At 38.8% G+C, this 20,934-nt stretch overlaps 2 protein-coding genes across 3 annotated transcripts; both read left to right on the forward strand.

Moving 5' to 3' along the window:
• Positions 1-3,220: 3,220 nt before the first annotated feature.
• Positions 3,221-13,026, forward strand: LOC143878154 (uncharacterized). Its single transcript, XM_077380463.1, has 5 exons — positions 3,221-3,499; positions 4,646-4,784; positions 10,672-10,898; positions 11,974-12,231; positions 12,514-13,026. The coding sequence occupies exons 1-5, from the start codon at positions 3,245-3,247 to the stop codon at positions 12,835-12,837; spliced, it is 1,203 nt and encodes a 400-aa protein (XP_077236578.1). The 5' UTR covers positions 3,221-3,244; the 3' UTR covers positions 12,838-13,026.
• A 745-nt stretch (positions 13,027-13,771) lies between these two features.
• LOC143886785 (uncharacterized) lies at positions 13,772-20,343 on the forward strand. 2 transcript variants are annotated; one of them, XM_077390907.1, is made up of 5 exons: positions 13,772-13,928; positions 14,622-14,760; positions 18,062-18,288; positions 19,115-19,372; positions 19,870-20,343. In XM_077390907.1, the coding sequence occupies exons 1-5, from the start codon at positions 13,887-13,889 to the stop codon at positions 20,182-20,184; spliced, it is 981 nt and encodes a 326-aa protein (XP_077247022.1). In that variant the 5' UTR covers positions 13,772-13,886; the 3' UTR covers positions 20,185-20,343. The 2 variants fall into 2 exon arrangements, with proteins under 2 accessions (XP_077247022.1, XP_077247029.1); XM_077390914.1 differs by lacking the exons at positions 13,772-13,928; positions 14,622-14,760 and adding an exon at positions 17,336-17,807.
• The last annotated feature ends 591 nt before the right edge of the window (positions 20,344-20,934 follow it).

The following is a 20,934-nucleotide window of genomic DNA, read 5'->3' on the forward strand; positions in this document are numbered from 1 at the left end:
TGCCATTATCTAAACAAGAGAGTGCAGGTATCATTACCTTAATCATACTGATGTGATTATGTAGCCAAACAGTTATGTCGGTACTCAAGGGATAATCACTAGACATTCTACTTTTAGCATAATCTCATTAGGGACAGCACAGTATAGAAAAAACTACAGATAGGAGGGTTTAGGGTCATCCTATGGCGATGATTTACGAGGTACGACCAATTTATGCTGTGACCAATCAAATGAACGGTTTGGATCATCCCAAGAGATGGGCCCCACTGTACATTGTGAAAACTACTGGCCTTCAGACGCTCAGATCATATCCAGAAAGTTTTGTAAGCTAACAAAGTACAGATAGGAACTTGGATTTGAAGCAAATAGAATAGCCGAACAGGACACTAAATCACACAGCTGTAGATGAAAAGCCTTTTATTTGTTGGTCTAGGTAAGAATAAGATCATGCTGGCAACAATCAGCGAAGGAATAAACTTTTCCCAAAAATCAGAGACTCACCCCGATACACTCTTGGCTCAGTCTGGTTCAATTGATCAAGCAACAAGTACAACAGCACGAGTTACAAACCAGAGGACCAGAGGCCAGCCAAAATGGATGGCAGATTATGTGAGGGATTAAGGAAACTAATAAGACTTAAGCTGGGGAGGTTAATACAGTTGAGATTGGTTAGAACTAGAGTTAGTTAGCTGGTTAAAATGCTGTAACTATAGTCAATAGACAGTTGATGGTTGTAACGGTGGTAACAGATTGTACTAAAGGATATAGCTGTACTCTTTGAGGAGAATAACTAAGAAAATACTCAGAACTTCTTTCTCTTTTCTACTCTTCCTCTGTTTCTTCTCTCAAGGTTTTTCCTCTTTCTTGATTCTTTCTAATTGCAGAAGTGCAGATTGCATTATCAATCAGATTCTTCTTCCAAGAAGCATCACACCCCTGAACTTGCCACCAGCAGCATAACCATGGCGAAGATTGCCAAAGAAACAAATACCTCCTCGCTTTGATGAAGATCCCCAAGACTTTATTTACCCATAATAATGCAAAATTGATGATCATTTGATCATTCCTGGCATTACAATCAAGCTTCGACTAGCTTTCGAATGATTATTGTTCTGTGGGTCATGTGATATAGTATAACTTTTCAGCTAGATTTTGATCGTACGAAGAAGATTGATCACAGGAAGGAGATTGATTATAGCCCAGATTTTAAACAATGAATAAAGCAAAAATAGGAGCAAAAGAGAGATGGAAAAACTAATTAATGTTCTTGACCCTGACCCAGGATAGAATGTAGGATAGTTTGACGCAAATAGGGCTTCATCCTTCACAATAATCAAAAGGTCAGTACGCCACTAAAATGAGGTAGGACAAAAGAACGCAAATAACACTATTCATGTCATTGTTCATGTCACTATTTATATACTATTTTCATCACTGTTCACAATGCTATTCATATCATCATTCATAAGGTTTGAGTTTGAGGCTAAGTTCATTTATTCTTGTCTAGAAGTCAGTAGTTAGAAGATTTGAAGTGTTAGGATTGTCAGTGCTTTAAAAGGAGTAATTAGTTTAGTACGTCTTCTATGTTTATTTTATCTTTTTTTAATTAGAAACGTAGTCTGACTAGAACTCTAATTATCTTATATAATGAATATGACAAAATTTGCTGAAAAGTGAGCCTGTGTGGCTGCTCCCTCATGCAACAGCAAGCCGCGGAATGGGTTTACAAAGCTGCCAAAAGTTTAGGGTTTTGCTAATGGGGTTTAATGAAATGGAAAAAGCATCAAGGGATAGAGAGTTCAGACAGTTCAGAGAGAGAGAGAGAGAGAGAGAGAGAGAGAGAGAGAGATCTGGACTTTGGGCGTCCTCGACTCACCGGAGAGGCTGCCGGAAAACGGTGCCGGAGGCAGAGGGGGAACCTCGGTAGCAAGTTAGGGTTCGAGAGTGGAGATAAGATAACACAGCAGAGAGAAGAGAAAATAAAGCCTTAAAAACCAGACCGATTTCATTTGAGCTCTGTTTGGTTGCCAAAGGTGGGAAGATTAACAACGTTTCAAACGCCGCTGATCTTCCATACTTCTTTCCGACATATGTTTGGTTGCCATTTTGCATTGAAACTCCGTTTAACTCCTAGACATCTACTAGACATCATCATTGCCCTTTTTCATATGTGACGCCTACATGGCCACCATGTTCCCTCTTCTAATCTTCTCTCTATCTTTCAGCATTTTAGTGAAATTTGGGTGGAAGAAGAAGAGAAGATTTTTGTCTTATTCTCTTCTCTCTCTCTCCCCTTTCCCTCTCTTCCACTCTCTATCATGGTAATGACACTTCTACGTCTCCCTCCAATCTTCTCGAGAGTTGCTGCCCAACCAATCACTATTTACCATTCTTCCACTATTCTTCTCCACATCTTCCTTGCTTCTCTACTTCCCTTTGAATTCTTCTTCTCCTAATCTCCCAGCCACTTTTGGCACAAAATTAAGGTGTGCTAAACTCAAGGGTTCCCTTGCAAGAATGGGTTGAAAGGGCGCCCACATTGGTTGTAGGTCACCGTGCATTTAATACTCTTTCATCTGCAGCCATTATATAATGTAGACTTGTAGCTAACTGGGGTGCCCTTTCAACTAGGGCTGCACATGGTTCGGTTCGGTTCGGTTTTGGGGGATTTCTTGAACCGAACCGATGCCTATCAGTTTGGAAAATTTCCAAACCGTAACCGAACCATTTGGGGGTCAAACCGAACCGAACCAAACCGATCTTGACCGGATCGGTTCGGTTCGGTTCACGGTTTATCCGATTTCCTTGAGTTGGATTGCTGCCTAAGTTATTCTTTTGGTCTTTGGTGTTATATTTCTGCCCATTTATTTACTTGGAACCACCCTTTTTGGTCGGTCTCTTCTCTTTCTAGTTAAATACATTAGATTTGGGTGTGCCGAGTAAAGAAAATTGATATGTATATGATTTATAACAAAAAATAAAAAAATGGCAAAAATACCATCGGTCCATTGGTTCGGTTCGGTTTTTCCGGTTGAAATTTTTCCTAGATCGTGACTGAACCGATCCAAACGGTTTATGGAAACCGAAACCGTGACCGAACCGATGCCACTAAAGACCGAACCGAACCAAACCGAAAGGCCCGTTCGGTTCGGTTTATCGGTTTAGGCGGTTAAATGTGCAGCCCTACTTTCAACCCATTTTTACGAGTTCGCCCTTGTGTTTAGCATATCTATTTGTGGGACCCATGAGAGAATTGGATTATGGGATCCAACCCACTACACGCAATTATTTGCCGGCGAGAAACTTCCTTCTTGATCGAGGCGTTGAGAATGAAATTCTTGAACACTTTTACCAGTCTCGAGGCAGCCATAGAAAGTTCTCATCAATAAGCAACAAGTGCCCTGTATTCCAATCCTTCACTAATACAATAACCAAACAAGTAAGAGCATTTTCAGGAATGGTGAAAGCTATCAGAGTAAATGAACTTGGTGGTCCAGAGGCAAGTTTCTTCCTTCAACCCCTTTATGTATTCTTCTTTTTCAACAATAACATATATGGTTATCTATCCTTCATGTAAATTCTATTTTCTCTGCTGGTGAAGAACATTGTACTTTGATGGATACAATATGATCAAGTTCTCTTTGGTCTGGTTTGGTCTTGTCTTAAGTTAGTGTTTTAGGGCTTATGCTTGATTATGTGATTTAGTGGATAAATACGTTTGAAACATTGGGTTCGATTGAAATTACCAAGATTGATTAGCCTTTAATTAAATTGAAACTAACCCATTTTAGTTGGGTCTCAACTGAAATTACCCAAGATCCTTTAGACCCTGTTTGTATTGAGGGAATTGTATGGCAAATTTTGGAGAGGAAAATAGTTCTAAGATTTCTTACTTTTTTAACTTACTAAAAAAGATGACATGAACCAACCCTAATCAATTTTTACTTAGAGAGACCTTCAATTTATGATAATATCACTGTAAATTAATTATAATCTTATTATGGAAGCAATGGAAGGTTTTCAATCAGAAATGTGAAATGTTTTCTTGCAATCCAAACAGGACCTTAATTAAATTCAAACTAACCCATTTTAGTTGGGTCTCAACTGAAATTACCCAAGATCAATATTTTGCAATTCTCAATACTTGCTGTACTCAGTTCTTAGGCAAATACCTCGAAGATCATTTGGTTTGGGCTTCCATAGAAATTGCCCAGGTAGTTTCTTTGGTCGGTTCTAGATGGTGAATTGAACCCAGTTCTCCGGTATATAATATATTCAGTAGAAACTCACATCAGTCATGTTTTAATTGGACTGACCAAGATCAATATTTGGCTGGTTCTTGATATCAAATTGAACCCACATCTTATTTTTCGTTTGTCTGTATTTGGGTGTGTTGTCACTGTACTTCTCAGTTCTGATTTATGTTTAGCTTTGGTGAAAAACGTCCATATAGTTGGCCTTCTTTGTTGCGGTTGGTTTATATTATTGGCCAGATTAATCTCTTCCAATAACATCTTCTGTGCTAGTGGCACTTTTTTGAGTATTTGATCTGATTGGCAAGAGTGTTTTATTTATTTATTTATTTTTTGGTTATGAGATTATGATTTACAGTTATCGTTCCTTTCCACAAATAAAAAAAATTCAGGTGCTGAAGTGGGAGGATGTGGAAATAGGAGAGCCCAAGGAGGGTGAGATCCGTGTGAAAAACAAAGCTATTGGGCTCAACTTCATCGATGTGTATTTCCGCACAGGAGTTTACAAAACAACCTTGCCGTTTACTCCAGGTGACTTTGGTTGCTCAGTTTTCAACTTTTCATTGTTCCCCGAAGAAAAGAAGTTCAGGTTCTAGTTTCTATCTGTTTATATCGTGCTTATATTGTAGACTAAATTTCATTCCGCCTAAATGAATTTGTTGTATTGGAATTTTCCAGTGTCAATGAATTTGTTGCATTGGAATTTGTTCCAGCATCAAAGAAAATTGTGGTCTTGACATGGTTATAAAGATGTCAATAACCATTCTTTCATCATACTCCCAGGGGTGCTTTGAAAGTGAAGGAATGAGATTGGGGACGGCTGATAGCAAGGAAGGCTGTGTTCTTGGAAGCTTAAAGATCTGAAAAAGAGAATTAGATATTCCCATCCTAATGCTATTTCAGATCATTCCCCTGTAGTGTCGGAATCAGATGATATAACTGTGGGCTAGAGACCTTTCATATTTGAGAATTTGTGGCTTGAAGTTCCTAGGTTTAAAGAGTTGCTTTGAAAGTGGTGGAATGAGATTGGTGACGGCGGATGGGAAGGAAGGATGTGTTCTTGGAAGCTTAACAATCTGAAAAAGAGATTAGATAGTGGAGAATGAACTCTTTTGGTGTTGTTATGCTGTTAGCCAAATCAAAAAGCGCTTGTTAGGAGAGATTGGAACCTTGGAGAAGTTGGTGGAAGTAAGGAATCTCTCTAAAGATGAATGGGTGTGAAGAATGGAACTCAAAAAAGAGTTTGAAGAGGGAACACATGGAAGAGATTACTTGGAGACAAAGATCAAAGGCGCTTTGGCTAAAAGAGGGCAATAGGAAGTTGGCTTTCTTTTTTCCATAGAGTTGTAATGTGGGTGCTTAAGAGAGAAGAAGAAGAAGAAAATTAACACAAGAACACAACAAGAGGAGGAAACGGGAGCAATGCTCAACCAAATTGATATATTATCAATAATCTAAGTTTGTCTAAAAAATCCCATCTACCTCTAATACAACACATTTTATAGAATCCTTACAAAGGAATCTCTACACAACATTAACTGCACATAGAAATCTCTGCACAACATTAACTACTACAATTCCCAACACCACAACTTACTAGATTTACTTAAGTAAACACAACTTACTAGACTTACTTAATGCAACTCAACTTACTCGATACTAGTTATTGAAACTCAACTTACTAGACCACTTAACGAAATACAACTTACTAGGATTAAGAAATGAGGTAGTTGTAGAAAAGTCTTCCAAGCATTCATTACAAAACAACCTTGGATACTCACCCAAGCGACTTAGGCGTGACATGGTTGCCAAGTTGGCACTACATCAAGTTGCCAACACATGGAGGAGGTCTAATGCCATTAAGGGCTTAATGGTGAATTGTATTCAAGTTGAAGATAGAAAGTGGATTGTATACGCTATATCGATTCCATGAGACACTTTATGCCCAACCTTTCCACTTTTATGAGTGGGAAAGCTGTGAGTTTCTTTAAGCGTAGTTGGGGTTTGAGCCTTTCTTGTTTACTTTGTTTATCTCTCTTATGTAGTTTGCAGATGAAACACTGATTTTCTTTAGTGGTTTGAGGAGGTGTGGGGTTGATGATTAATGTGAGATTATTTTTGCCAGGTTTTATCATTGAGGAGAGTAGGTGGTAGAACTTGCGGAGGTATTTGGGTGTAAAGTAGATAGGCTTCCTTTTTCGTATCTTGGGTTCCCCTTTGCTTTGGGCATTCCTTCAAAATTGTTGTGGGACTCGGAGATAGTGTATTGAAAGGAGGTTGGTGCTTCAGAAGGACTATATTTTAGTGGGACAATCACCCTTATTAAGGAGGCCTTCGTTAATCTTCCTACTTTGTCTGGGAGATTAGAGATTGTTAATTGGCCTAGATAAAGGGGTGGGGTCTTAGGATTGGTGACACTTGCCTGAGCAATAACATCCCTCAAAAAATGGCTTTGGAGGTGGGGAGAGGAGCACAATTCCCTTTGGACCACTATTATGGGAAAATATGGGGTGGGTGGGGTGTGGTGGATGGGTGGGAAGAGACGTAGGTTGGGAGCATGACAACCAATGTTTAGTTTCAAAGTTGAGTTCTTTTCGTTCATTTAGTTTAGGGCGGGGACAGGGAGAGGGGATATGGCTTTGGTATGACTTGTGGTTGGGTCGAGACCCTTTATATGCCATGCCTACATGACCCTCCATAGGTTAGAGTGTGTGAATGAGAGCCGTGATGTTGATTGTTATGAGAAAATAGGTGGTAGGGTGGTTTGATATTGGTTGTTTTATTGCCGTTTCAAGGATGAAGGGATAGATCATTGGTTAATGCCATACATAATTTAGAAGAGGTGTTTTTGTCATCCTTATGGATAGGAGGATTCTAGCTCCGGATTCTAGGGGAGAATCAAAAGTTCATTCCTTCTTTTGTTGTTTGGTTAAAGGAGGGCGCCCATCTTTTAAGTGGATATAGCGGTGTTAAGTCTTGCGCCCCACTTATGATGCAAAGTTTTTGTTAGATGGTGGCTCAGCAAAAGCTTAATACATTAGACATCTGAAAGAGGAAAATGTGCCATTTGATGAATAAATATAGATATGTGTTGTGTAAGGTGCCCAAAGAGTCTTCTGATCACATTCTCTTTCATTGTTTGATTGCTAGAAGGTTGAGGTTGGATCCTTTTATTATTCAAAATTTTTTTTGTCTTTCCTTCTCCCTTCTCGGCTTTGTGGGAGTAGCATTGTCGCCATCTTCGGGAGAAAGGTAGAAATGTTTCCCTTGCATGGATTATTGGGGAGGTTAGAAGCCTCATCTTCTCGTGGGTTGTTGTAGGAAAGGAATTTAGTGGTTACTCTATCCAAGACCTTCATAGAAAATGGGAGGTGTTCATTTTAGATAGAAATAGAAAGGAGAAGAGAAAAGCTAAGTGGAACCCTCCATCTCCTTATGGAGAAGAGAAAAGCTAAGTGGAACCCTCCACCTCCTAATGCTCTTGAGCTCAACGTCCATGGGGCTTCCTTCAGCAACATGGGTTTGGCCATTAAGTGTGGTTAGAATTCATTTGGGGGATGTCGTGCTTTCCTTCTCTGGTTCAATGGGCAGAATGTTCAATCAAAGTGGAGACACATGTTTTACTAACAAGTCTTAGGCTTTTCATTACAAGATCTTGGTGGGAACCTTCTTGTGAACGGAGATTCGTCCAATGGGAGCCAAAATAGATCCATGGGTCCATGGAGATTAGCCATGATTATTAATGAGATTAAAGAGATTTGTAAACCTCTTTTTAACCTATATCCCTCTTAATGCTAACAAGGTTGTGGATGCCCTACTAAAGGGAGCATCCATAGAGAATCGTTGTATGTGGGGCAATCTCTGCCTCTCATGTAATTCTCTTTTTTGCTCGTCATTTAATAAATTTTTTATTTACAGTCTTAGAAACATTTTTTTTACTGACTTGTGTAGAGAAAGAGCAAGCTTCAATGCATTAGAATGGAGGGAAACCAGCCCATTAACTTCACCTAATTTTTAACCAAATTAAGCCGTGGTTTGATATGACCCCTACCAAATTTATTAAAAAATATAAAAAGAATTACTATCTGGTGTATTTCCTCCCTTTAGAATCAACTGATATAATCAGTAAAAGGTCACTATGAATGGAGGAAGGAGGAATACAAAGAATGTGAATAGGAAACGATGCAGTGCAACTTGGCAGCCATGTCACGCCTAGGTGGCTTGGGTAGAGTACCCAAGGTTGTTTTGTAATGAATGCTTGGAAGACTTTTTCTACAACTACCTCATTTAATTAGTCATAGTAAGTTATGTCGAGTAAGTTGTGTTTCTTGAAGTCTCTCTAGTAGGTTGTGGTGTTGAAATTGTAGTAGTTAATGTTGGTGGTCGTGGTCGTGGTTGGGGGGGGGGGGGGGGGGGGGGGGGAGGTTCCTATGTAAGAATTCTATAAAATGAGTTGTATGGGATGGAATTGGGGGATTTTGGACAAATTTAGATTATTGATAATATATCAATTTGGTTGAGCATTGCTCCCGTTTCCTTCTTATCTTGGTTATAATCTTGTGTTCTACTTTCTTCGTCTTCCCTCCTAATCACCTACATCAGGAAAGGAACTTCTTGATAGGGTATTTGCTGCCATGTTTGCTTCTCCAAAAAAGGGCGAACCCGTGACTACCTGGTCACAATGGAGCAACCTTACCATTGCGCACCTTACCATTGTGCCAAGGCTCGCCCCCAAAGCTGCAATGTTTGCTTCTCCAGTGAAAAATTCCAATCCATGAATTCTCATACAATTCATGCATTTAGGAAAGTCCAGCGACAACTGTCATTTCTCTCCCTTGTGGTTGCATCAATTAATGGAATTGTTCGGAAGTTAGAAAATATAAAACAGCCTTCAAAGCTGCAATGGTGACACCTGGCAAGAAGAAAGAATGCATAAAACTGCTTGCAAGGGAAATGCGAGGTGTGGCACCTATTCCTCCAATAAAAGAAGCAAGACTTATGGATAGAAAATCAAGAGGGTGAGTTTGGTATTCGTAAATCTTATGGCAGTATCCATGCAATGGGGTTCTGTTGAAAAGTTTTAAGAAGTTCGAGCGTGATTTCTCACCGTTTTTAGGAGCTGGCCAAAAGATATTGAGCTAGCAGAAAAGCAAACATTTGATTCAGGCGGTGGAGTGCCCAAAACCTAAGGAAAGTTACCTTTGTTCCTGCCGTTGAGCTTGTAGGAATTTCTTCTTTGGCTATCCCGTCCTTCAAGTGACCAAGAAATGCACATTTCCACAATCTGTGGCAAGATCCACAACCAGTTGAAGAAACAAATTTTTATTAAGCCCGGAGGATGCTTTTAATCACATCATGAAGGGGATCTCCCTTTTCCCTGCTTCAGTAATCTATAAGATTGAGGCATTCTTCTTCAGTTTAATATGGAAGAAAAACAATTTATGAGATGCAAATTTTAGCTGCATTGACTAAAATTGAGGGGATAAATGAGTAAAAGGAAGGAAACAAAAGAGGGGTTGGAGTGGTTTGATATCCGTCCCCCGCGAGAAGTTTCGGCTCTGTTTTCCTTTGTATTTTTTGTTGTCCTTTGCTGTTTTTCCCTTTTGTATTTCTGGTGACCTTCTCGGTTTCCTTTTTCAATATATATTGCCTTTTCAAAAAAAAAAAGGAAACAAAAGAAAGACAAAACAAGAAAGGTGAGATACAAAATGAGATGGAAAAAAATGATGAACGAGAAAAAGGAAGCAGGATAAATTGAAAAATGAATGAGAGAGAGAGAGAGAGAGAGAGAGAGAGAGAGAGAGAGAGAGAGAGAGATGATAAGAAGAATTTATAGCTAGAAGAGACGCAAGGAAATGATAGCAAAGATTATGAGTTGAAGAGCAGCAGTTCATTTTGTTCCTTCCTTGTTGCCTTTTATATTACAGACTGATGTAAATATTCAGGAATGACTAATATCCCTTCATATTCTAGTCATGTCTCATTGATAAACCACCTATCTGTTAACTACATTATGTGCCACATCATTGTGGCGTCTACTCAAAGAAAGGTTTTGGATATATATATTAGTTGCTAGGCACAGTTGAGATTGTAATGGAAAAAATTACCCAGCAAAGAATGGCCCCATGTAGGTGCTACAAATCTATAGAACTTGCATTTTCTCTTTCATTTTGACTGATGACAATAAGTCATAAAATGCATATCATTTAGTTATTAGAGTTCGAGTTCCTCTATAAAGAGTTACAATCAGGGAGAAAGCATTCACAACCTATCCATAGCCAGTTAGCCACCAAGCCTGCTCTGCATGGTTCAACAATTAGTCATCTTACTGTTATAATACTAGACAGCATATATTGAAAATTTTCTCCTTGCAGTCTATATACATCACATACAAAGAACCATGGTCATTGTTTTACAGGGCAGGAGGCAGTTGGAGTGGTGACAGCTGTAGGCCCGGGTTTGACCGGTAGGAAAGTAGGAGATATTGTTGCTTATGGTGGTGGTCCAATGGGTTCCTATGCAGAAGAACAGATCCTTCCTGCGAGCACTGTGGTGACTGTCCCACCTTCTATCACTCCTGAGGTTGCAGCATCCATCATGGTTAAGGGTATGACAGTGCAGTACCTAGTCCGCCGATGCTTTAAGGTTGGTTCTACTGTGATGAATGGTAATGACCGTCTAACTAGAAAAAAAAAAAACCGTTATTACACAAATTAGTAATTTCTATCTGCTTATAATAATGAAATGGGAATGTCTAGGCAATTTCACAAAAGCAATTTTGCAGCCCCTTTTCTCAGGGGAGATGTGCGACCTCGTATGAATTAAGAATATGACAAATTCAGCTATGAGGTGGCTATTCTCTCTTTAGAAAGCGGGGCCATGAAATAGCTTTGTGCAAAATTGCCTAGACGCTCCATAATGAAAATACATATATACCTATAAAAAAAAAATCTATCAAAAAAAAAAAAATACATATATGCACATATGTGCAAGCAAGCATGATTTCACAAGCGAAAGTGAATCTTTTTTTTTTCATGTATCCACTTTGTGAGACCAGTGTTAAAAAACTCGGTCTCGGACAAGGTAAAACCTAACTTTACTTGGGAAAGTCATTTATTGACACTGCTAATTTTTCTAAGGAGTTTTCTATTAACTCGGGTGAGTTTTAAGGAGTTTTCTGTTGACTGCGTAGGCAAATGTTTGTAAAAAAGATGCAAGCTATACAGTGGTTAGGCATTTTTGGGCTTTGATTCTTCCTGTACTAGTCTTGAACCCTACACCTCACGTTTTTTGGGCTTGAGCCCCCTATATTAGTAGGAAGTTTCTTTGTGTTGCAATCGCGAGGTTATGGCTTCAAGTCAGCCTGCCTATTAAAAAAATTAGGGCAAAACTCGGACTCGGCCGAAACTCTGCTAAGGTAAAACCTAGTCATCCTGGGCCAGTTGATGATTGGCTGAGGAGTTTTTAAACAGTGAGGGGAAGAAGAAGAGATAAGAGAGAAAAGAAAATTAGAGGGGAGAATCTGTATCAGTATTATTTCATTAAAAACTAAAAATCTCTAATACATGAGGCTTGTATATAGGCAATGGAAATAAAATTCCATGGAAATAAATGAAAGTCCTATTAGGCAAATATACGTCTTATTGCATCAATGCCTATACACAAACACCTGTATTATATAACCTTTTGGAAGGGAGAACTGACCTCACTACGAGTGCAGGTTGAACCCGGGCACACTGTTCTTGTTCATGCAGCAGCTGGAGGAGTTGGGTCTCTACTCTGTCAGTGGGCAAATGCCCTTGGCGCAACAGTCATCGGAACAGTGTCAACCGAAGCAAAAGTAGTTCAAGCTACTGAGGACGGATGCCATCATGTCATAATCTACAGCCAAGAGGATTTTGTTGCCAGTGTCAACAAGATTACTTCTGGCAAGGGAGTCGATGTCGTTTATGACTCTGTTGGAAAAGATACATTCCAGGTAAAATGTTCATCAAAGGAAGTTTACATGCAATGTGGGTAGCACTTTCATAGTGTTTAAAAACTCGTCCTATACCCAACGCTCAGCCGAAGGCAAAAATGAGTCAACTTGGGTGAGTCAATAATTGACTCAATCAAGTTTTCATTAACTTGACAGAACTTGAACTCGTACAAAAACATGGCCAGAGTAAGCTGAGTTGACTTGGGCAAGTTGATGATTGATTTGGGGAGTTTTGAAACAATGCTCTCACAGGGATCTTACTTGGGAAATGCTTTGGTGCAGGGATCATTAGTGTGCTTGAAGCTACGTGGGCATATGGTGAGCTTTGGGCAGTCATCGGGAAACCTGGATCCGATTCCATTGTCAGCTCTTGCTGCGAAATCTTTGTTCTTGACAAGGCCTATGCTCATGCAATACAATGCAACCCGGGAAGAGTTACTAGAATGTGCCGGGGAATTGTTTGCTAATGTTGCATCTGGTGTGCTGCGGGTTCGCGTTAATCACACCTACCCTTTGTCTCAAGCCGCGCAGGCTCATGCAGACCTTGAGGCCAGGAAAACATCCGGTTCGGTTATATTGATACCGATACCGGAATCTCTCGTGTGAGCAGTACCTATTTGTCCAAAAAATATTAAGAGGGCTGTCTGATGATTTCATAGAAAACTTATGAATTTCATGTGAATAATGAGTTGTTTTATTTTGAAGGACTTGTTTACATGACAGATGACTCCAATTATGTGGAGTTTGATCTATGTGTTTTTTCCTATTCTAGTATGAGCAGTACCTATTTGCTAATGTTGCATATGTTGTGCTGCGGATGCTGATGATGAGTTTTAATATAATTATTTGTCAATTCTCGAGTTTTGACCTTAGGCTTCAAAATGATGATAATAACTGTTATTGATGCCCTCTCTTTCATTTGAATCACTCTGGCGGGCCCAGAAAAAGTCATAAAGACAATACCATGATGATCATTAAACCCCTCACCCCCTAATGAATCACTTCCTCTTTCTATATAGGATTTTCATTAATATGCCAGATGATCTCCATTTGACATGGGACTTAGCTCTCCATTTCTTTCTATGTAAAATGAGGCTAAAATAAATAGGCCCATTTTCACTTAAAATTTGAGTAAAATTTGTTTTACGCCCATTTTACATGGAAAGTAATATGTTTCGTAATGAAATCTCATTTTGCCAGAACATCCCATCTTCATAAGCCACTACCAAATGATGCCATGTGTATGCCCAACTAGGTTGTATGGCTAGGATTGACATTCAACCATGGTCCTCTAACCATCACCGTTCAATCTAAAATTGGATGGTGGCAAATTTCACCACAGAAAGCTTGGGGTCCTCTTGATATAAAATTTTGAGAAGCTTTTATGGGCCTCCCAAGATACCATTCAGGATTGTGAGACCCATAATTAATGAGATCCAGCCCACTATTCTCGTGCATGGCATTCACCATACTTCTTTGTCACCTCGTAATCTCGTTATTATCACCAGTCTTTGACCTTCGTTAAGAGCTAGGAAAATGGGTTTTTGTTAAATTTATCTAGGGACCCAAATGTCCTTGTTAGAAAGTTGTTATTAAGCAAGAAGTGCCATTCCTTCACCCTTACAATAACCAATCAAGTAAGATCATTTTCAGGAATGGTGAAAGGTATCAGAGTCTATGAGTTTGGTGGCCCAGAGGTTATTGTATAATTATTTTGCAACTATACCATATATGTTTATCTCTCATGTAAAATCTCTTTTCTCTGCTGATGAAGAAAATACTTTGATGGATATAATATGATCAAGTTCTTTGGTCTGTTCTGACTTCTGAGTTGGTGTGTTCTGAAGAAAAAAACTTTGACGGATATAATATGATCAATTGAAACTACCCAGATTTATTCTTCAGCCATTTTCAATGTTGAGGGTCTTTAATCAAATTCAAACTAACTCACCTGAGTTGGGTCTCAACTTAAATTATTTCGATTGGGCTTTAATAGAAATTGCTCTGGTCATTTCTTTGGAGGGTTCTAGATGGTGAATTGAATCCACTTCTCAGATTATAATATATTCAGTGAAATGAAAATCAGTAGCTTTTTTTTATAGGAATAACCAGGATCAATTCTTGGCTGATTCTAAATTGAACCCACTTCTTATTTTTTGTTTGTTTGATATTTTTGTGTCTTGTCACAAGCCAGTTCCTTTGATTAATAAATTTCCACCATTTTTAAAAAAAAAAAAAAATTATTTGGCAGATTAATCTCTTCCTATACATATTGTGTTACTGGCACTTCTTTTGGTCTGATTGGTAATAGTTTCTTATTTTTATTTTTTGGTTATGAGATTATGATTTAAAGTTATTGGTCCTTTAAACAAATAAAAAAAATAATTCAGGTACTGAAGTGGGAGGATGTGGAAATAGGAGAGCCCAAGGAGGGGGAGATCCGTGTGAAAAACAAGGCTATTGGGCTCAACTTCATCGATGTGTATATCCGCAAAGGAGATTACAAAATGCCCTTGCCTTTTACTCCAGGTGACTTTGGTTTCTAAGTTTTCATTGTTCCCTGCATAAAAGAAGTTGAGCTTCTAGCTTCTATCTGTTCATATCATGCTTATTTTGGAGACTATAAATTTCATCCAGCATCATGAATTTGTTTTTTGGAATTTCTTCCAGTGTCAATGAAATTGTTGTATTGAAATTTTTATTTAGATGTCAAAGACCAAATACCATTTGGCAAGACTTTCATTTCAAGTACCAGTGACATCCCAAAAAAACCTGCCTGACTGAACTGTAAGGGCACTTGGTTATTCAGATCACATACGTTAACAACTTAAAACTTTGTTCTTCCATCCTGATTTGGTTTTGGATCTTACGAAATTTGCGCACCATTGCACCCTTCTACAGATCAACAAGGATAGGAGGTATAGATGTTTAGATAACATATGGTATTTCATCATATAGTAGGTGACTGGTATCAAACATGCAAATATTTTCTGAATTTATTGAGAGGAGTGCCAAGGTGGTATGGTTGTTCTCCACTTCTCCCATGTGTGAGAGAGAGATTCCAGTTTTGGGAAGAGCTCGCCAATATTCCCATCCTAGTGCTATTTCAGATCATTCCCTAGTATCTAGGAATCAAATGGTATAACTATAACTTTGGGCCATATACCTTTTAGATTTGAGAAATTGTGGCTTGAAGTTTCCTATGTTTATAGAGTTTCTTAGAGAGTGGTGGACTGAGATTGGGGACTGTGGAGGGGAAGGATGTGTTGTTCGAAGCATAAAGCCCTGAAAAAGAGAATTAGATAGTGGGGAATGAACTCTTTTGGTATTGTTAGTCAAAACAAAAGAGCTTGTTAGGGGAGATTGGAACCATGAATTAGTTAGAGGAAGTGAGGAATCTCTCTTAAAGATGAATGGTTGTGAAGAATGGAACACAAAAAGGTGTCTGAAAAGGCATAACATGGGAAGAGATTGTTTGGAGACAAAGATAAAAGGCGCTTTGTCTTAAAGAGGGTGATAAGAAGTTGGCTTTTTTCCAGAGTTGCCAACGCAAGGAGAAGGTCTAATATCATCAAAGGTTTAATGGTGAATTGTATTCAAGTTGAAGACAGAGAAGGGATTTTAGAGAGAGAGAGAGAGAGAGAGAGAGAGAGAGAGAGGGATGGAGAGAGAGTTGGGCGGCCTTTGGAAGAGGAGAGAGAGAGAGAGAGAGAGAGAGAGAGAGAGAGAGAGAGAGAGAGAGAGAGAGAGAGAGAGAGAGAGAGTTGGGCAACAAGTGCAGGCAAGATTGAGGGGCCTTTGGAAGAATAGGTGAGAGACTGATCTTTGGGATGGACACGGTTAGAGCTTTGCTTGCTATTTAGAGAATTGGGAATTACTCAAGACTCATGTGGAGGATTCAATTTAGAAGTTGGATTACGGGTTTATCTCAAGGGGCAAGGGGAACCCTTCTCCTTTCTTGTTTAGTTTGTATATCTCCCTTTTGTAATGTTTTGATGACATGAGACTCTCAAATGCAACTTTGTAATGAGAGATGTATTCGTAGGTGGTCTGAGGAGGTGTTGGGTTGAAGATCAATGTGTGATTTTTTTTTGTTCTTGGAAGGTGTTATCATTGAGGAGAGTAGGTGATTGAGCTGTTGTAGATAATGATAAGAACAGAATGTAGAAACATAACAGTAGAATTTGTTGGGCAAGGCACTTCCAGGAAGCTATCTTTAAGATAGTAATTTCCCACGTATAGATGCAGAAGGACTCAGAAATTCTATCTCCAGATACGTGGGAAATTACTATCTTACGTATAGATGCAGATTATATATATATATATATATATATATATATATATATATATATATATATATATAATTATTATTACTTGAAGTTCTTTCATGGTGCTCTCTCAAAGAGAAAGAGCTCCAAAGAACTTGAATGAGATGAGAGAAACAATCTCTTATTTATAGATGAAGGAGAGAGGGGTTTGAAACCCAAATCTCCATTTGGGATTCACCAAATTTCAAATACTTCCCACCAAAGCATTTGAAAAGATTCCAAATGAAAAAGATGGAGGGAACTTTGCAGAACTTTCAAGACTTTGATTTTTCCCTTCAAATTAATCGAGGGAACTTGCACAAGTCTCAAAAACTTTCTTTTTCCCTTCAAAATATATTATTGTAATATAATATAATTAATAACACAAATTACATTATTAGTAATATAATAATTTATAATATATAACATGAGCTTGTAGGGGTAAATGGGTGTAAAGTAGGTAGGCTTCCTTTTTCGTATATTGGGTTCCACTTTGGGTGGGGTGTGGACCTGGAGATGCATTGTTGGGTAGTATGCCTCTTACATAATTCTGTTTTTGCTTTCATCTTTTAATAAAGCTTTTATTTACCTTCACATAAAAGAAAGTCGGTGAAAGGTGTAAAGAAAGAACAGGATTGAAGCCACTTGAATGGAAAAAAAAGCAGCCCACTAACTTCACACACAATTGTCAACCACAGTAAGCTCTGATTTGACAGGGCCCCTACAAAATTTATTCTAAACCCCATTATAATCATCTGATATGATCAATTAAAGGTCATTGAGAAAGGAGGGAGGAGGAATACAAGGGATGTGAATAGGAAAGGAATCTTATGGCAGTATATATGCAATAGGGATCTGCGAAAAGTTCTAAGAAGTTCATGTTTCAACGTGATTTCTCATCGTTTTTAGGAGCTGGCCAAAAGATATTCAGCTTGCAAAAAAGCGAACATTTGATTCAGGTGGTGGATTGCTCAAGACCATAAGTTACTTTTGTTCCCGCTGTTAACATTGTAGAAATTCCTTATTTGGCTTTCCCGTCCATCAAGTGACCAAGAAATGCACTTTTCCACAACTTCTGACAAAATGATACCGAAAAGAGAAGGCGGGAGACGGATTGAACACTCTTAGAATTCATTCAAGAAAATATGGGATTTGGGCAAAAATGGAGAAGTTGGATCAAAGCATGCATTAAAAAAAACTACACCGACCTTTTCCATTCTAGTAAATGGATCACAAGTTATTTTTTTCCGCTAGATCAAGCGGTTCAAGGCAAGGCATTCCCCTATCTCCATATCTATTTATCATTGTAGTGGAAGCACTAAGTCTCCTCATAGCAAAGAGCTATAGTCAAGGAGAAAGCACTCACGACCTATCCATAGCCACCGAGCCTACTCTGCATGGTTTAACAATTAGTCATCTTACAGTTAGAATATGTAGAGAGTGTAGACTCCCCCTCTGATACGAGGGAACCTCCTTAGAAGGGACCAATATATCTATAAAGAACTGTGGTCATTGTTTTGCAGGGTGCGAGGGAGTTGGAGTGGTGACGGCTGTGGGCCCCGGTTTGACGAGTAGGAAAGTTGGAGATATTGTTGCTTATGGTGGTGTTCCAATGGGTTCCTATGCAGAAGAACAGATCCTTCCTGCAAGCGCTGTGGTGACTGTCCCACGATCTATCACTCCTGGGGTTGCAGCATCCATCATGATTAAGGGTATGACAGTGCAGTACCTAGTCCGCCGATGTTTTAAGGTTGGTTCTACTGAGATGAATGGCCATGAGCATCGAACTAGTAAATTGAAAACCGTTCTTCCACAAATTAGTAATTTATATGTTCTTATAATTGTGGATTTAAATTTTGGTTACTGAAATTTCAGCCGAAATTCAGAAAAAATAATAATTTGAATTTCATTTTTAATCTGTAATTTCGGCCGAAATTACCAAAATTTCATATTAAAATTAAAATTGTAAAGAAAACTCATTTTTCCGTCCGAAATTTGGGCAAAATCCTAAATTTTGGGTTTTGTGCATTTCGGTTTCGGTGGATTTCGGTATTTTGGCCGAAATTTAAAACCATGCTTATAAATAATGAAGATGTATACACATGTGAGTGCGCCTGTGCGTACACAAGCAAATGCGAATGTATTCTCTTCTTGTATCCATTTTGTGAGACCAGTGTTTAGAAACTCGGTCTCGGACACGGTAAAGCCTAGCTGACTTGGGCAAGTCATTAATTGAAACCGTCAATTAATTTTTCATTAACCGGGGTGAGTCTAAGGAGTTTTTCATTGACTAATTAACGAAAAAATGCCTAACCCGTAGTGGTTAGGCATTTTTGTGCTGAGCCTCAATTTCAATAGGAAGGTTCTTTGTGTTGCAACCACGAATTTATGGTTTCAAATCAGCCTCTTCCTATTACCAAAAAAAAAAACAAGGGATAAAAGTCAGATTCAGACTCTCGTCTGCTGGGGTAAAACTTAGTCGATTGAAGAGTTTTAAAAATGAGTAAGACATGCCTTTACATAACACTTGTATATATAATCTTCGAAAAGGAGGACTGACTTTACTGTGAGTGCAGGTTGAACCCGGGCACACTGTCCTTGTTCATGCAGCAGCTGGAGGAGTTGGGTCTCTACTCTGCCAGTGGGCAAATGCCCTTGGCGCAACAGTCATCGGAACAGTGTCAACCGAAGCAAAAGCGATCCAAGCTACTAAGGATGGATGCCATCATGTCATAATCTACAACCAAGAGGATTTTGTTACCAGCGTCGACAAGATAACTTCTGGGAAGGGAGTCGATGTGGTCTACGACTCCGTTGGAAAAGATACATTCCAGGTAAAATATTCATCAGAGGAACTTTAAGTGCAATGTGGATACCATTTTCACAATGTCTAAAAACTTGGACTCAAGAGTCTCAGACTAAAAACTCGGCACAAGGTAAAACAAGGAGAGTCAACTTGGGTGAGTCAGTGATTGGTAGGACAAAACTTGAGCAACTTAAAGTAGTTTTCTTTAACTTGAGCAAGTTAAAGGAGTTTTTAATGACTTGGTAGGACAAAAGTTGGACTCGAATGAAAACTCGGGCAGAGCAGAACCAAATTGACTAAAAACTCGGCCAAGGCAAAAAGGAGTAAACTTGGGTGAGTCGATCATTGACACGGTCAAGTTTTCATTAACTTGGGCAGTTCAAAAGAGTTTTTGATTGATTTTGTAGGACAAAACTTGGACTTAGACGAAAAATCAAGTGAAACCAAGTTGACTTTGACGAGTCTAAGATTGATTTGGGGAGTTTTGAAGCAATGCTTTCACAGTGACCTAATGCTTTGGTGCAGGGATCATTGGCGTGCCTGAAGGCTCGTGGGTACATGGTGAGCTTTGGGCAGTCATCGGGTTCCCCAGATCCAATTCCATTGTCAGCCCTTGCCGCGAAATCTTTGTTCTTGACAAGGCCTTCCCTCATGCATTACAATGCAACCCGGGACGAGTTACTAGAATGTGCCGGAGAATTGTTTGCCAATGTTGCATCTGGTGTGCTGCGGGTTCGTGTTAATCACACCTACCCTTTGTCTCAAGCCGCACAGGCTCATGCGGACCTTGAGGCCAGGAAAACGTCCGGTTCGGTAATATTGATACCGGAATCTAACTAGTATGAGCAGTACCTATTTGTCCAAAAGGGATTTGGAGGGCTTCTGATAGAAAACTTATGATTTTCTGAATAATGAGTTGTTTTGCTTTGAAGGACCTGTTTACCTGACAGATGAGCCCAATCATTAGTTGAATCTAATGTCTATGTTTGATTGATGAAACATGATACCTAGATGAAGGATTTTCGCTTTGATGTCAAAAGGAAACAGAGAACAAATACAAATAGAACCAACTGGTGATGCAAATTTTACTTAGTGAGTAAAATGACAAAAAAGAACTTCACTATAAAAAGACTCAAAAGCCAATCAAAGTGTAAAATAAGGTGGGTTCTCCTCATTATAAAAAATGGTTGTACCAAGCTATTACAATTCCCAAAAAACTCTCAGAAGCCAATCAAAATATGTGTACTTCATAGAAATGACCTAATACTCTTATATCATATTCATTTAAAAAAATACTCTTATATCATAAAAAATGACTCCTACCTAAGAAAAATAAGAAAATGCCCACACCTCATGAAATAGTGGTATTTGGTCATTTTTCGTAAGGTACGTGTTTTTTTTTTTTTTTTGGTTGCTAATTTTCCATGAGATAAGGGTGTTAGGTTATGTTTTGAGTGTTATTTCAGTCGTTTTATGAGATAAAAGTATTTCAGGAATGCAGAACTCAAGCACCCTTGCAAAACATCAGCTCCTACTCATATATTACCTACAAGAATACTCAACTCAACTAAGCCTTTGTCCCAAACTACA

This window comes from Tasmannia lanceolata, unplaced genomic scaffold, assembly GCF_043159265.1.
Source record: "Tasmannia lanceolata isolate RefF3 unplaced genomic scaffold, GAP_Taslan_0.1 ptg000002l, whole genome shotgun sequence".
NCBI classification, from domain to species: domain Eukaryota; kingdom Viridiplantae; phylum Streptophyta; class Magnoliopsida; order Canellales; family Winteraceae; genus Tasmannia; species Tasmannia lanceolata.